Source organism: Chrysemys picta, chromosome 4 (genome assembly GCF_011386835.1).
Source record: "Chrysemys picta bellii isolate R12L10 chromosome 4, ASM1138683v2, whole genome shotgun sequence".
Classification (NCBI taxonomy): Eukaryota; Metazoa; Chordata; order Testudines; family Emydidae; genus Chrysemys; species Chrysemys picta.
In genome coordinates, this window is record NC_088794.1 from 6,135,895 (window position 1) to 6,150,342 (window position 14,448).

At 42.6% G+C, this 14,448-nt stretch overlaps 1 protein-coding gene across 1 annotated transcript; it reads left to right on the forward strand.

The window, feature by feature from the left end:
* The first annotated feature begins 13,132 nt into the window (after nucleotides 1-13,132).
* Nucleotides 13,133-14,167, forward strand: LOC135982865 (olfactory receptor 5J3-like). The gene has a single exon (XM_065591245.1). It carries the CDS (start codon nucleotides 13,133-13,135, stop codon nucleotides 14,072-14,074), a length of 942 nt encoding a protein of 313 aa, XP_065447317.1. The 3' UTR covers nucleotides 14,075-14,167.
* The last annotated feature ends 281 nt before the right edge of the window (nucleotides 14,168-14,448 follow it).

Sequence of the window (14,448 nt, forward strand, 5' to 3'; positions counted from 1 at the left end):
GTAGTCATTGAATATGAGGCAAAATGCTGCCATAAATGAGAAACAGGTTACGCCACAGAAAACAAGTGCCCAGATCCTCAGAGATGTCCAGACCCCTAACATCCCTTGATTTCAACGAAGTTAGGAGCCTACCTACCTTTGAGCATCTGGGCCAAAGAGTAGAATAAACAGTCAAATATTTATTAATGATCTGGTACGGGGAGCGAGCAGTGAGGTGGCAACGTTTGCAGATGGCATGGAATTGTTTTGGTGAGTCCAGGCTGGGAAATGAGAGTGAAAACTTCAGAGGGACCTAGCTGAAAGTTGTGGGAATGGGCAGCTCAATGGCAGGTGAAGTTAATTGTTGACAAAGAATTTGAACAGCTCACGTATGATTCTGTGTTCTAAGGTCAGTAACTGCCAGTGAAACATTCTCTGGTGTTACTGTGAAGAGCTGAATGACAACTTCTCCCCAGGGAAATGGAAAGTTGGCAAATTCAGACCTGAACCATGGAAATACTGGTGTTAGTCACAAAACAGGGGAGTTTTTACACAGCAAATTTGTTTTTGTTTTCTAAGAAAATATTAAACCCCAGAAAAGTTCAGCCTAAAACTTTTGGCTGAAAACCAGAAATGTCTCTTTGGAAATGATTCCCTGTGGCCTTAGGGGAATTATTGTTTGGGTGTCTCATGTGGCAATTCTCCTTAAAGAGCTGGGGTGTCTGGCAGGACTGTATCTCCCATTGTTCGGATCCTGGGGTGCCCAGACTATGGCCTGCAGTCCATATATGGATCACCAGAGCATTTTCTAAGGTTTGAAGCCCACTTCAACACAATCTACTGACGGCCAATTCAGGGGCGCTGGAACAATTTTTATAGTGGGGCTGCTGAAATCCCCTAGGTCCAGAACCTAGGGGCCAATTCATTAGTGTTTAGGCGCTATGTTTACATCATTTTAGTTTACACATGTGTGTAAATAGACAATCCTGTACATAGAAACAACCCAAAGACACATGAAACAAGCTGAACTTAAAATATAAAGCAATACAGGTGACTTTAAATCTTATTAAAATGTGTAGAATCTGCTTGCCCCCCACTGTTTGGTTTATGTGGCTCTCCTGTGTAATAGGGTTGGGCACCACTGTAATCTGATCCATTAAGACAATTAAATACTGTTGAGGATCGGGGCCTGTGTTCCTATGTGCAGCGCTAGTCAGGAAAGCAAAACTAACATGTCAGACTGCGTAAGGGATAAGATAGATTTGCAGATTTTAAGGCCAGAAGGAACCATTATTATTACAATTAATAATTAGCAGCACTTTTTGTTTAAAGGCCCTCTCTTCTAAATGCTTAAACATCGGATTGCGTCCCTGGATTATATTTTCAGTGCTAGGTCTCTGTTGAACCAAGACAACATCCAAGCAGCCCGTTGTTACAGCACCTGTGGGTGTGTCTGTACGGCCGCTCAGAGCGTTCACTCAAGCTAGCATGCTACACGTAGTCATGTGGACATTGCTGCACCCGTGGCAGCTCAAACTAGCTGGCGGTCTCCAGGCCTGCACGACCCCTGAGTCTGAGCTCATGCGGCTAACCAGAGCCACTGCCAGTGCCGCAATGTCTAAACACCAAGTTTTACACATTAGCTCTAGAGGAGCTAAAGTGAGTCTGCCTAACCGGCTGGGAGGTGGCAAAGTTTGCAGATGACATGGAATTGCTTTGGTGAGTCCAGGCTGGGGAATGAGAGTGAAAACTTCAGAGGGACCTAGCTGAAAGTTGTGGGAATGGGCAGCTCAGTGGCAGGTGAAGTTAATTGTTGACAAAGGATTTGAACAGTTCACGCATGATTCTGTGTTCTAAGGTCAGTAACTGCCAGTGAAACATTCTCTGGTGTTACTAGAAGAACAGGAGGACTTGTGGCACCTTAGAGACTAACAAATTTATTAGAGCATAAGCTTTCGTGGACTACAGCCCACTTCTGCATCCGAAGAAGTGGGCTGTAGTCCACGAAAGCTTATGCTCTAATAAATTTGTTAGTCTCTAAGGTGCCACAAGTCCTCCTGTTCTTCTTTTTGCGGATACAGACTAACACGGCTGCTACTCTGAAACCTTTCTGGTGTTACTGTGAAGAGCTGAATGACAACTTCTCCCCAGGGAAATGGAAAGTTGGCAAATTCAGACCTGAACCATGGAAATACTGGTGCTTGTCACAAAACAGGGGAGTTTTTACACAGCAAATTTGTGTTTTTTTTAAAGAAAATATTAAACCGCAGAAATTTCAGCCTAAAACTTTTGGCTGAAAATCAAAAATGTCTCTTTGCCCTGTGGCCTTAGGGGAGTTATTGTTTGGGTGTCTTGTATGGCAATTCCCCTCAAAGAGCCGAGGTGTCTGGCAGGACTCTATCTCCCATTGTTCTGATCCCGGGGTGCCCAGCCTATGGCCTGCAGTCCATATATGGACAACTAGAGCATTTTGTAAGGTCTGCAGCCCACTTCAACACAATCTACTGACGGCCAATTCAGGGGCGCTGGAACAATTTTTATAGTGGGGCTGCTGGAAGCCATTGAACCAAACAGTAAGCCCTGTACAGGATGGAAACCACTTCAAGCCAGGGGGTGCAGCAGCAGCATCCCTAGGTCCAACACCTAGGGGCCAATTCATTAGTGTTTAGACGCTATGTTTACATCATTTTAGTTTGCACAAGTGTGTAAATAGACAATCCTGTACATAGAAACAACCCAAAGACACATGAAACAAGCTGAACTTAAAATATAAAGCAATACAGGTGACTTTAAATCTTATTAAAATGTGTAGAATCTGCTTGCCCCCCACTGTTTGGTTCATGTGGCCCTCCTGTGTAATAGGGTTGGGCACCACTGTAATCTGATCCATTAAGACAATTTCTTATGGCCCAAATTCTTGGGAGTTAGGTGCCTAAATGCTGTTGAGGATCGGGGCCTGTGTTCCTATGTGCAGCGCTAGTCAGGAAAGCAAAACTAACATGTCAGACTGCGTAAGGGATAAGATAGATTTGCAAATTTTAAGACCAGAAGGGGCCATTATTATTACAATTAATATTGAGCAGCACTTTTTGTTTAAAGGTCCTCTCTTCTATATGCTTAAACATCGGATTGCGTCTCTGGATTATATTTTCTGTGCTAGGTCTCTGTTGAACCAAGAGAATTTCCAAGCAGCCCGTTGTTACAGCACCTGTGGGTGTGTCTGTACGGCCGCTCAGAGCGTTCACTCAAGCTAGCATGCTACACGTAGTCATGTGGACATTGCAGCACCCGTAAGCAGCTCAAACTAGCTGGCTGTCTCCAGGCCTCCACGACCCCTGAGTCTGAGCTCATGTGGCTAACTAGAGCCACTGCCAGTGACGCAATGTCTAAACAGCAAGTTTTACACATTAGCTCTAGAGGAGCTAAAGTGAGTCTGCCTAACCGGGCTGGGAGGTGGCAAAGTTTGCAGATGACATGGAATTGCTTTGGTGAGTCCAGGCAGGGGAATGAGAGTGAAAACTTCAGAGGGACCTAGCTGAAAGTTGTGGGAATGGGCAGCTCAGTGGCAGGTGAAGTTAATTGTTGACAAAGAATTTGAACAGCTCACGCAAAATTCTGTGTTCTAAGGTCAGTAACTGCCAGTGAAACATTCTCTGGTGTTACTGTGAAGAGCTGAATGACAACTTCTCCCCAGGGAAATGGAAAGTTGGCAAATTCAGACCTGAACCATGGAAATACTGGTGCTAGTCACAAAACAGGGGAGTTTTTACACAGCAAATTTGTGGTTTTTTTTAAAGAAAATATGAAACCCCAGAAATGTTCAGCCTTAAACTTTTGTCTGAAAATCAAAAATGTCTCTTTGGAAATGATTCCCTGTGGTCTTAGGGGAGTTATTGTTTGGGTATCTCGTATGGCAATTCCCCTCAAAGAGCTGGGTGTCTGGCAGGACTCTATCTCCCATTGTTCGGATCCCGGGGGTGCCCAGCCTATGGCCTGCAGTCCATATATGGACCACTAGAGCATTTTGTAAGGTCTGCAGCTCACTTCAACACAATCTACTGACGGCCAATTCAGGGGCGCTGGAACAATTTTTATAGTGGGGCTGCTGGAAGCCATTGAACCAACGTGTGAACCCTGTACATGATGGAAACCACTTCAAGCCAGGGGGTGCAGCAGCAGCCCCCCTACGTCCAGCACCTAGGGGCCAATTCATTAGTGTTTTGGTGACATGTTTATATCATTTTAGTTTACACATGTGTGTAAATAGAAAATCCTGTCCATAGAAACAACCCAAAGAGACACAAAACAAGTTGAACTTAAAATATAAATCAATACAGGCAACTTTAAATCTTATTAAAATGTGTAGAATCTGCTTGCCCCCCAGTGTTTGGTTCATGTGGCCCTCCTGTATAATGGGGTTGGGCACCACTGTAATCTGATCCATTAAGACAATTTCTTATGGCCCAAATTCTTGGGAGTTAGGTGCTTAAATACAGTTGAGGATCGGGGCCTATGTTCTTATGTGCAGCTCTAGTCAGGAAAGCAAAACCAAAACGTCAGAAGGCATAAGGGATAAGATAGATTTGCGCATTTTAAGGCCAGAAGGGACCATTGTAATACATAATTATAATAATTAAAACTGAGCAGCACTTTTTGGTTAACGGTCCTCTCTTCTATATGCTTAAACATCGGATTGCGTCTCTGGATTATATTTTCTGTGCTAGGTCTCTGTTGAACCAAGAGAATTTCCAAGCAGCCCGTTGTTACAGCACCTGTGGGTGTGTCTGTACAGCCGCTCAGAGCGTTCACTCAAGCTAGCATGCTACATGTAGTCATGTGGACATTGCAGCACCCGTGGCAGCTCAAACTAGCTGGCTGTCTCCAGGCCTCCACGACCCCTGAGTCTGAGCTCATGTGGCTAACTAGAGCCACTGCCAGTGACGCAATGTCTAAACAGCAAGTTTTACACATTAGCTCTAGAGGAGCTAAAGTGAGCCTGCCTAACCGGGCTGGGAGGTGGCAAAGTTTGCAGATAGCATGGAATTGCTTTGGTGAGTCCAGGCAGGGGAATGAGAGTGAAAACTTCAGAGGGACCTAGCTGAAAATTGTGGGAATGGGCAGCTCAGTGGCAGGTGAAGTTAATTGTTGACAAAGAATTTGAACAGCTCACGCAAAATTCTGTGTTCTAAGGTCAGTAACTGCCAGTGAAACATTCTCTGGTGTTACTGTGAAGAGCTGAATGACAACTTCTCCCCAGGGAAATGGAAAGTTGGCAAATTCAGACCTGAACCATGGAAATACTGGTGTTAGTCACAAAACAGGGGAGTTTTTACACAGCAAATTTGTTTTTGTTTTCTAAGAAAATATTAAACCCCAGAAAAGTTCAGCCTAAAACTTTTGTCTGAAAACCAAAAATGTCTTTTTGGAAATGATTCCCTGTGGCCTTAGGGGAATTATTGTTTGGGTGTCTCATGTGGCAATTCTCCTCAAAGAGCTGGGGTGTCTGGCAGGACTCTATCTCCCATTGTTCGGATCCCGAGATGCCCAGCCTATGGCCTGCAGTCCATATATGGACCACCAGAGCATTTTCTAAGGTTTTCAGCCCACTTCAACACAATCTACTGACGGCCAATTTAGGGGTGCTGGAACAATTTTTATAGTGGGGGTGCTGAAATCCCCTAGGTCCAGCACCTATAGGCCAATTCATTAGTGTTTTGGCGCTATGTTTACATCATTTTAGTTTACACATCTGTGTAAATAGACAATCCTGTAAATAGAAACAACCCAAAGACACATGAAACAAGCTGAACTTAAAATATAAAGCAATACAGGTGACTTTAAATCTTATTAAAATGTGTAGAATCTGCTTGCCCCACAATGTTTGGTTCATGTGGCCCTCCTGTATAATAGGGTTGGGCACCACTGTAATCTGGTCCATTAAGACAATTTCTTATGGTCCAAATTCTTGGGAGTTAGGTGCCTAAATACCATCGAGGATCACGGCCTATGTTCTTATGTGCAGCGCTAGTCAGGAAAGCAAAACTAACATGTCAGACTGCGTAAGGGATAAGATAGATTTGCAGATTTTAAGGTCAGAAGGGACCATTATTATTACAATTAATATTGAGCAGCACTTTTTGGTTAAAGGTCCTCTCTTCTATATCCTTAAACATCGGATTGCGTCTCTGGATTATATTTTCAGTGCTAGGTCTCTGTTGAACCAAGAGAATTTCCAAGCAGCCCGTTGTTACAGCACCTGTGGGTGTGTCTGTACGGCCGCTCAGAGCGTGCACTCAAGCTAGCATGCTACACGTAGTCATGTGGACATTGTTGCACCCGTGGCAGCTCAAACTAGCTGGCTGTCTCCAAGCCTCCACGACCCCTGAGTCTGAGCTCATGCGGCTAACCAGAGCCACTGCTAGTGCCGCAATGTCTAAACACCAAGTTTTACACATTAGCTCTAGAGGAGCTAAAGTGAGTCTGCCTAACCGGGCTGGGAGGTGGCAAAGTTTGCAGATGGCATGGAATTGCTTTGGTGAGTCCAGGCTGGGGAATGAGAGTGAAAACTTCAGAGGGACCTAGCTGAAAGTTGTGGGAATGGGCAGCTCAGTGGCAGGTGAAATTTACTGTTGACAAAGGATTTGAACAGCTCACGCATGATTCTGTGTTCTAAGGTCAGTAACTGCCAGTGAAACATTCTCTGGTGTTACTGTGAAGAGCTGAATGACAACTTCTCCCCAGGGAAATGGAAAGTTGGCAAATTCAGACCTGAACAATGGAAATACTGGTGCTTGTCACAAAACAGGGAAGCTTTTACACAGCAAATTTGTGTTTTTTTAAAGAAAATATTAAACCCAGAAATGTTCAGCCTAAAACTTTTGGCTGAAAATCAAAAATGTCTCTTTGTCCTGTGGCCTTAGGGGAGTTATTGTTTGGGTGTCTCGTGTGGCAATTCTCCTCAAAGAGCCGGGGTGTCTGGCAGGACTGTATCTCCCATTGTTCGGATCCCGGGGTGCTCAGCCTACGGCCTGCAGTCCATATATGGACCAGTAGAGGATTTTGTAAGGTCTGCAGCCCACTTCAACACAATCTACTGATGGCCAATTCAGGGGCACTGGAACAGTTTTTATAGTGGGGCTGCTGGAAGCCGTTGAACCAAACTGTAAACCCTGTACATGATGGAAACCACTTCAAGCCAGGGGGTGCAGCAGCAGCACCCCTACGTCCAGCACCTAGGGGCCAATTCATTAGTGTTTTGGTGCCATGTTTACATCATTTTAGTTTTTCCTCAGCAGCTTGTCTCTCTTAGATATTGGCTACTCCTCTGTGTTTGCCCCAAAGACACTGAACCCCCTGATCTACAGCCTGAGGAACAAGGAGGTGAAGGACGCCTTGAGGAGAACAATATATCAGAAAATTATTCCTCGCTGTATGTAACTATGGGGACTTTTTTACTGATCAGTATTGGAGCACAAGCATGAGCTAGTTCTGAGTCATTAAGTCAACATGCAGAAATATCCTTCATTATTTGATATACAGGAGAAGACAATAAAGAAATGGAAACTTGAGCCAGATAATGCAGGAAGGCGTAATTTCACTTGATAACAATGTCCAGTAACAGTGTTACAGCTTTTCCATTATGCATTGTTATGTGATGTCTGCAAGGATAAGTATCTTCCTCATTTGTTTCATTTGCTACCAAACTGTGTCAGCTAGTGTATCAAGGGACACAAAGAGATGATATCAAGAATGTAATTTTTTTGACAGGTTTCAGAACAGCAGCCGTGTTAGTCTGTATCCGCAAAAAGAACAGGAGTACTTGTGGCACCTTAGAGACTAACACATTTATTAGAGCATAAGCTTTCGTGGACTACAGCCCACTTCTTCGGATGCATACAGAGTGGAATAAATATTGAGGAGATATATATACACACATACAGAGAGCATAAACAGGTGGGAGTTGTCTTACCAACTCTGAGAGGCCAATTAAGTAAGAGAAAAAAAACTTTTGAAGTGATAATCAAGCTAGCCCAGTACAGACAGTTTGATAAGAAGTGTGAGAATACTTACAAGGGGAGATAGATTCAATGTTATCACCTCAGTACCCACATCCCACACCAACCATCACTTTACAAGGAAATAAAGTACAGTGTATATGTGGAGGTATATTTGTAGATAGACTGACAGATTGATGGTTATGCACAGGGCTGGATGGGTAGCTAGACAGATCGATGTGTGGATAGACAGACAGACAAACATCATTGTGTACACACACATGCAAGAGGAAGGATGACGCATTGGCCAACCTAAGACTAATGAGGTCTGAGTTCAAGTTCCTGCCATGTGACCTTGCTTAGGTCACTGAGAACCAGTTTTTCAATGTGGGTTTGGTGCCTAAATTCCTTTAAGAATCTTGGTCGCAGGGCTTGTCTACACATGAAATGCTATGGAGGCACCGCTGTATTCCTGAAGTGCTACAGTGTAAGCACTACCTATGCTTACGGGAGGGGCTTTCCATTGGTGCAGATAATCAGTCTCCCCGCGAGGCGATAGCTAGGTCAACAGAAGAATTCTTCCTTGACCAAACACTGTCTACACTGGGGGTTGGGTCGGTACAGCGACATCCCTCAGGGGAGTGGATTTTTCTAATTAAAATTCCTAGTGTAGAACAGGCCTTAGTCTCTCTGGGCCTTACTTCCCCAGCTGTAAAATGGGAATAAGAGCACTTCCCTATCTCACAGATGGGTAAGTACATTGAAGATTGTGAGATGTGCGGCTACTGAAGGAGCAATAAGAGTAGATAAGATCACATATTACACCAAATTAGCCACCTAGCTGTATACTTACCGGTCTACATTTGAAAAGCGAGTACTGATTCTGGATGCTTCCATTTTTCAGTTCCCAACCTGAGACCACTTCCCGGGACTGGGTTATCAGACAGCACTGAGCACCTGCCCTCTAAAACCTTTCTAAGAGGTCTCAGCTTGGGCACCCAAAAATTGAAACACCCAATACTATAGCAGAATGAGAACTCAGCTATAGTTAAGACCAGCCTTCTGTTTAAAACTTGACTGTTCTAAGTGCTCTAAAAGCTACACCACAGTTACTCAGATTGCCTCACAATTTGGTGTGCCTCATGGGGGTATGGGGCTCTGCTACAAACCCAAATTTGGGGCCATTTGATCACAGAGTTCCAGAGATACCCTAGCCCCAAAGAGCTTTTCTTAAAATTAACAGATTCTACACTTCTCCTTACCCAACATTAAATCTACAGACTGCTCTTGTCTCCTGCCTCACTATTGACAATACCCATGACAAGAAAAACCCGCTGCCCTGCTACTGACATAACCTACTCAATTTGGTATTGAAATGATGTAGCCTTAAGGGACACCTGCACCTGTCAGGGATGGTCCAGATAATACTTGGTCCTGCCTCAGTGAAGGGGACTGGACTAGATGAACTATTGAGGTCCTATCCAGTGCTATATTTTTATGATTTATATCAGGAGTTCTCAACCTTTCCAGACTACTGGACCCCTTTCCAGAGGTGGATTTGGTCTTATGTACACCCAAGTTTCATGTCACTTAAAAACTACTTGCTTACAAAATCAGACATAAAAATACAAGTGTCGCAACACACTACTACTGAAAAATTGCTTACTTTCTCCTTTTTAATCATATAATTATAAAATAGATTGCAACCCTCCCATTGAGAAACACAGAGCAGTATAAAGAAGCCATTGCCTGTATATAATTTTAGTTTGTACTGACTTCGCTAGCACTTCTCATGTAGTCTGTTGTAAGACTAGGCAAATATCTAGATGAGTTGATGTACCCCCAGGGCTGCGCGTACCCTGGTTGAGAACCATTGATTGATATGACTCCTTTCCTTCGATCACACACGCTGGAGGACTGAGATCCATGTCTTGTCATATCTCAGTCACAGCGCTAGGATGCTTCTCAAACGAATCCCCAGATCTCCACATAGCACAATCACAGCACTTCCAAGCTGCTCCAACTTATTCCTCTGCCATTCCGTACATCTACCATACAGTACAGTCAATGCAGCTGGAGTGCAAGCAAATCATTCCCAGTGGTTATTACCAGCTCCAGTGGGCAGAGTTACAGTTGTGTGGGCATTTCCCTGAACTTTGTATTTCCTGGTATTCACAAGTTTGAGTTTTGCTGAATTCAACATTCTGGAATGGCACGAGCCATCATCGGGCAACCATAACTCTGTGTTAATGTAGGGTTTCTTTTGGCCATTTATTCACTAGTTAGATAAGAATCATACGCTTTACAGCAATATTTTCCAGACTATCTGTTGCATGCCTTTATTGGTTCTTGTCTAATACTGAGATTGTACGCCCCTTGGGGCAGGGAACATGTGATTCTGATTTAGTTTTGAAACACCTTGCACATTGCTGGCTGCTCTGAAAATAATAATAATAATAAACATAATAACAGTGTGATGCTAACACATGTTAGCTTAATACACTGCTGGTCGGTGCTCAGATATTATGGTGATATTGATCTATACAGAATAGAATCAGAAATTGGAGCTTTATTTTGGGCCTCCTTCCACCCAAATGTGGAAGATCAATTATCCTTGTGGAAAAAAAACAGGAATAGAAATAGTGGGCATGTGAATAAAAATCTCTTCTCGCATCCCCGCTCCCAACAGAACAATAGATCTGAGGGCAATTATTCTGTACCCAAAATGTCTGGCTGCACCATGAGTCTTAGTTACTTAATTGTGCGATTCTGTCATCAAGAGATCTGAAAACTCCCGGGAATCTGTCTTGGCTTTATAAGCTAGCAATAAACACTTCATCTTAAAACTCCGTCCTTTTACTAATGTAAATCCTTCGAAGTCTTTCAGTAAATGCCAGCTTTCATCAGCAGGTAGGTTTCACGGGGCTATATTTGAACCAAGCGGGAATAAATAATGGAGTAAACCACTGTATTTTCCTGAGCTAGAAGCATCTTCTTTTTAATGTAACCCTATTTTATCTTATTTATTGGTTAGTCAAAGTGAAATGTAGCTAGCAGGCTGGAAAGCTGAAATAATAGGAAGCAAATGGTGCAGAAATTATTCATGATGGACAAGATTCTGATAAATCTCTCTTGTTGGGAAGTAATTTAATCCTCAGATTGCACCATTCATTTACATTGGTTAGTCATGGGATAAAGTATTAGGCAGCATTAGAGCTGGTTTGAGATTTTAAATTATAATTAATTTATATAATTTTTAATGACAATTAATTAAAGTTTAAATTTTGTGGGAAATTTCATGAAGCTTCCCCATCACCATTGCAGTTTTTACAAAAAAACAAAAACAAAACAGCAGCGCCCCTCCTCTCTATGTAAATATTTTGGGTTTGAAAAAATGTTATTAAAATCTGTAGGGTTTTAGGTTCCAAATTTCACAACATATTGAAAATGTCCCACCCCAAATATCTGGGGTTTGTTTTCCTTTTTTTCCCCTGACACATCAGAGGAAGTTAGACTACACTGAAAATTTTCTGCAAAAATGCATTTTAAATAAATTCAACCACCTCCACTCAACATGGGTACCAATATATCACATTCTGGTCCTAAATAAAGCAAAGGGCTACATAGATGACAAACAGTTTTACAGAAGAGTTAGGAAACCCCAAAGTTAAAGATACAGATGCCATCTTAATTCTTTCCCCTTCTGCAGATTCATTATAAGAGTTCAGATAGTTTTAAGTTCAATTGAAGTTTTGCCACTTGTCTTTAATAAGATCAGGATTTAGTGCAAAATATAGATATATATGTACCTGACATGAAAATTATCCATATATTTCTAACCAGTAAAGGAGCACTAAATGACAAACTCACTTTTCTGCAACACTGAAAAAAATGTCCATGTGGCTCCAGGCACTGTATAGTGTGGAGGTAGTGCCACATATAAGGCTGAGTTTGCTTCCACTTAAGCAGAGATTCACTGTGGTGTGCTAAGATCACTGCCTTCCGTGCTGATCTTATTAACTCCTTGTTTCCTTGTACTCCCCTATTAATCTGTATTTGTCCAGTTGTTGCCTCTTGACATATTTAAGCCATGTCCTCCTTGTATTTACAGCACTACGCTCTAACTAAAGAATGAATTTTCTGAGAATTTGCTATTGCATCTGTTAATACATTTCTGAGTTAAAATTAATTAAAAAATAGGTCCTTTAAATATTTAACACAGTGTCAAACCATTTATTTCTCCCTAAATAACCCAACCCAGGTCCTCCCTATTTCAATGGAAATTACCAAAGTCTTGGGTGGATCTGGGGCAGTGGTTGGTTTCTCAAAACAACTTTTTAGGTCTTTTTCCCTTTTATTTTACTTAACTGAAAATGTCCCCTTCGCAGTAAAGTGTATTAACAAAACACTATTGATAGTGTCATAGTCTTTGAAACAATTCACATAGTAATTTATTTCTAAATCACTGTCCATGCAAGCTCGTTTTCATTAGTACTCTGTGGTGTTATATTTCGTGTGCTGAATGTTGTCTACATACTCATTTTCATGTGAATGGTTTTAAGGGACACTAAGCCAAATTCTGCACCCTCTACCACTGGGTTATTTTGAGAGTAAATGCATTAACTACTGTACAGTCACAATGGAGTCTAACAACTTGTCGATTGAAGGATTTAGATTTATTTATAAGAATATACCATTTCAGGACTGCATCATGATCATACAATTGATGATGTTCCAGTAATTAATTTGAGTGACAGTTACTATGTTAACCAACAAGAGGCACTGAACTGGAACTCTCTAGAATACAAAGCAGGAGTGTCTACAGCTTGGCTAAAGAACCAGCCATGGAAGCAATGGGCTATAACAGAAACACATCCTCTGTACATCAGGCAGTGAATGGGACACACATAACGCATGCTAACCAGTGGGTTACAGATACACTATGTACGTTAAGGTCATACGTCGCTATGCATTCCAGACTGGTTTAATTTGTCCACTGCCTGCTCTCTGAAGTTCTTGCAGCTATTGCCCGCACTCACAGGGAGATGGGGCACTCAAAAGCCCAGAGCCTGCACAGAGCACTGTATAAATGGAAATCAGTTGCTACAAGCATTATGATTAATTATTTTTCCCTGCAGATAACGAGGAAGTTAACACGAATGACTGGAGACAATCACACCACAGTGACCAAGTTCATTCTCGTTGGATTAACAGATTGTGTGGAGCTGCAGGTCCCTCTTTTTGTCACATTTTTTCTCATCTATCTCATCACCCTGCTGGGGAATATAGGGATGATCTTGGTAATTCAGATCGAGCCCCAACTCCACACGCCCATGTACTTCTTCCTCAGCAACTTGTCTTTCCTAGATGTCTGCTATTCCTCCACCATTACTCCCAATATGCTGGTCAATTTCTTAGTGGAGAGTAAAGCCATTTCTTACAGCGGGTGCATTACACAATATGGCTTCTTTGTTGTGTTTGTCACCGCTGAGATCTTCCTCCTGGCTGTGATGGCGTATGATCGTTATGTGGCCATCTGTAATCCACTGCTCTACACAGTCACCATGACCAAGAGGGTCTGCATAACGCTGGTGGTTGGGTCGTATTTCTCGGGCTTGATTAACTCTTTGATAAACACAAGCAGTTTGCAGAGATTATCCTTTTGTGATTCCAATGTCATCAATAACTTTTACTGTGATCTCACCTCTCTCCTGAAACTCTCCTGCAGTGATGTCTCTGTCAACGAGAGGCTACTCTTTACCTGCGGCAGTTTGTTTGAAATGAGCACGTTTCTGATCATCATCATCTCGTACATTCTTATTGTAATTGCTGTGCTGAGGATTCGTTCTGTCCAGGGCAGGCGTAAAGCGTTCGCCACCTGCGCCTCCCACCTGACAGCTGTTACTATGTTCCATGGGACCATTTTCTTCATGTATTTGCGACCCAGTGCCAGCTACTCACTGGATACAGATCAAATAGCCTCCGTGTTCTATACGATAGTGATCCCCATGTTGAACCCCCTGATCTACAGCCTGAGGAACAGGGATGTGAAATGTGCTGTAAGGAAAGTGCTAAGTAGAAAAGTGATTATTACTCAGTGAAATTCTAGCATAACATCCTTCAGAGTAACTAACGGGGAAGGGGGGTAGGAAAAAGGGGTCTGTGCTGGGGTGGAATCAAGAATTTCATGCCAGCAGCATTGCCAAAAACAGTGTAAAGGCTCTTCCAGGTCACCGATGTGTAAGGTGTTTATCAAAACCACACAATGTGCATTGCATGATATAAATTCACTATATCACTTAAAAGTTCTATGATCTCAGATCCTGAGTAGAACAGCATTGTATCAGTCTGCTCAATTTTTAATCTAAATAAATAAAACACCTTTCATGTAACCCCCACCTTCCCAAGTGCTCAGCCCACTCTCATGGTGAACTGGATGGTGTACCAATACTCCTGACCCCCACTGGGTGGAATC

Excerpts from the sequence above, each read along its gene's own strand:
- LOC135982865 (XM_065591245.1), top strand. The coding sequence starts at position 13,133 with ATGACTGGAGACAATCACACCACAGTGACCAAGTTCATTCTCGTTGGA.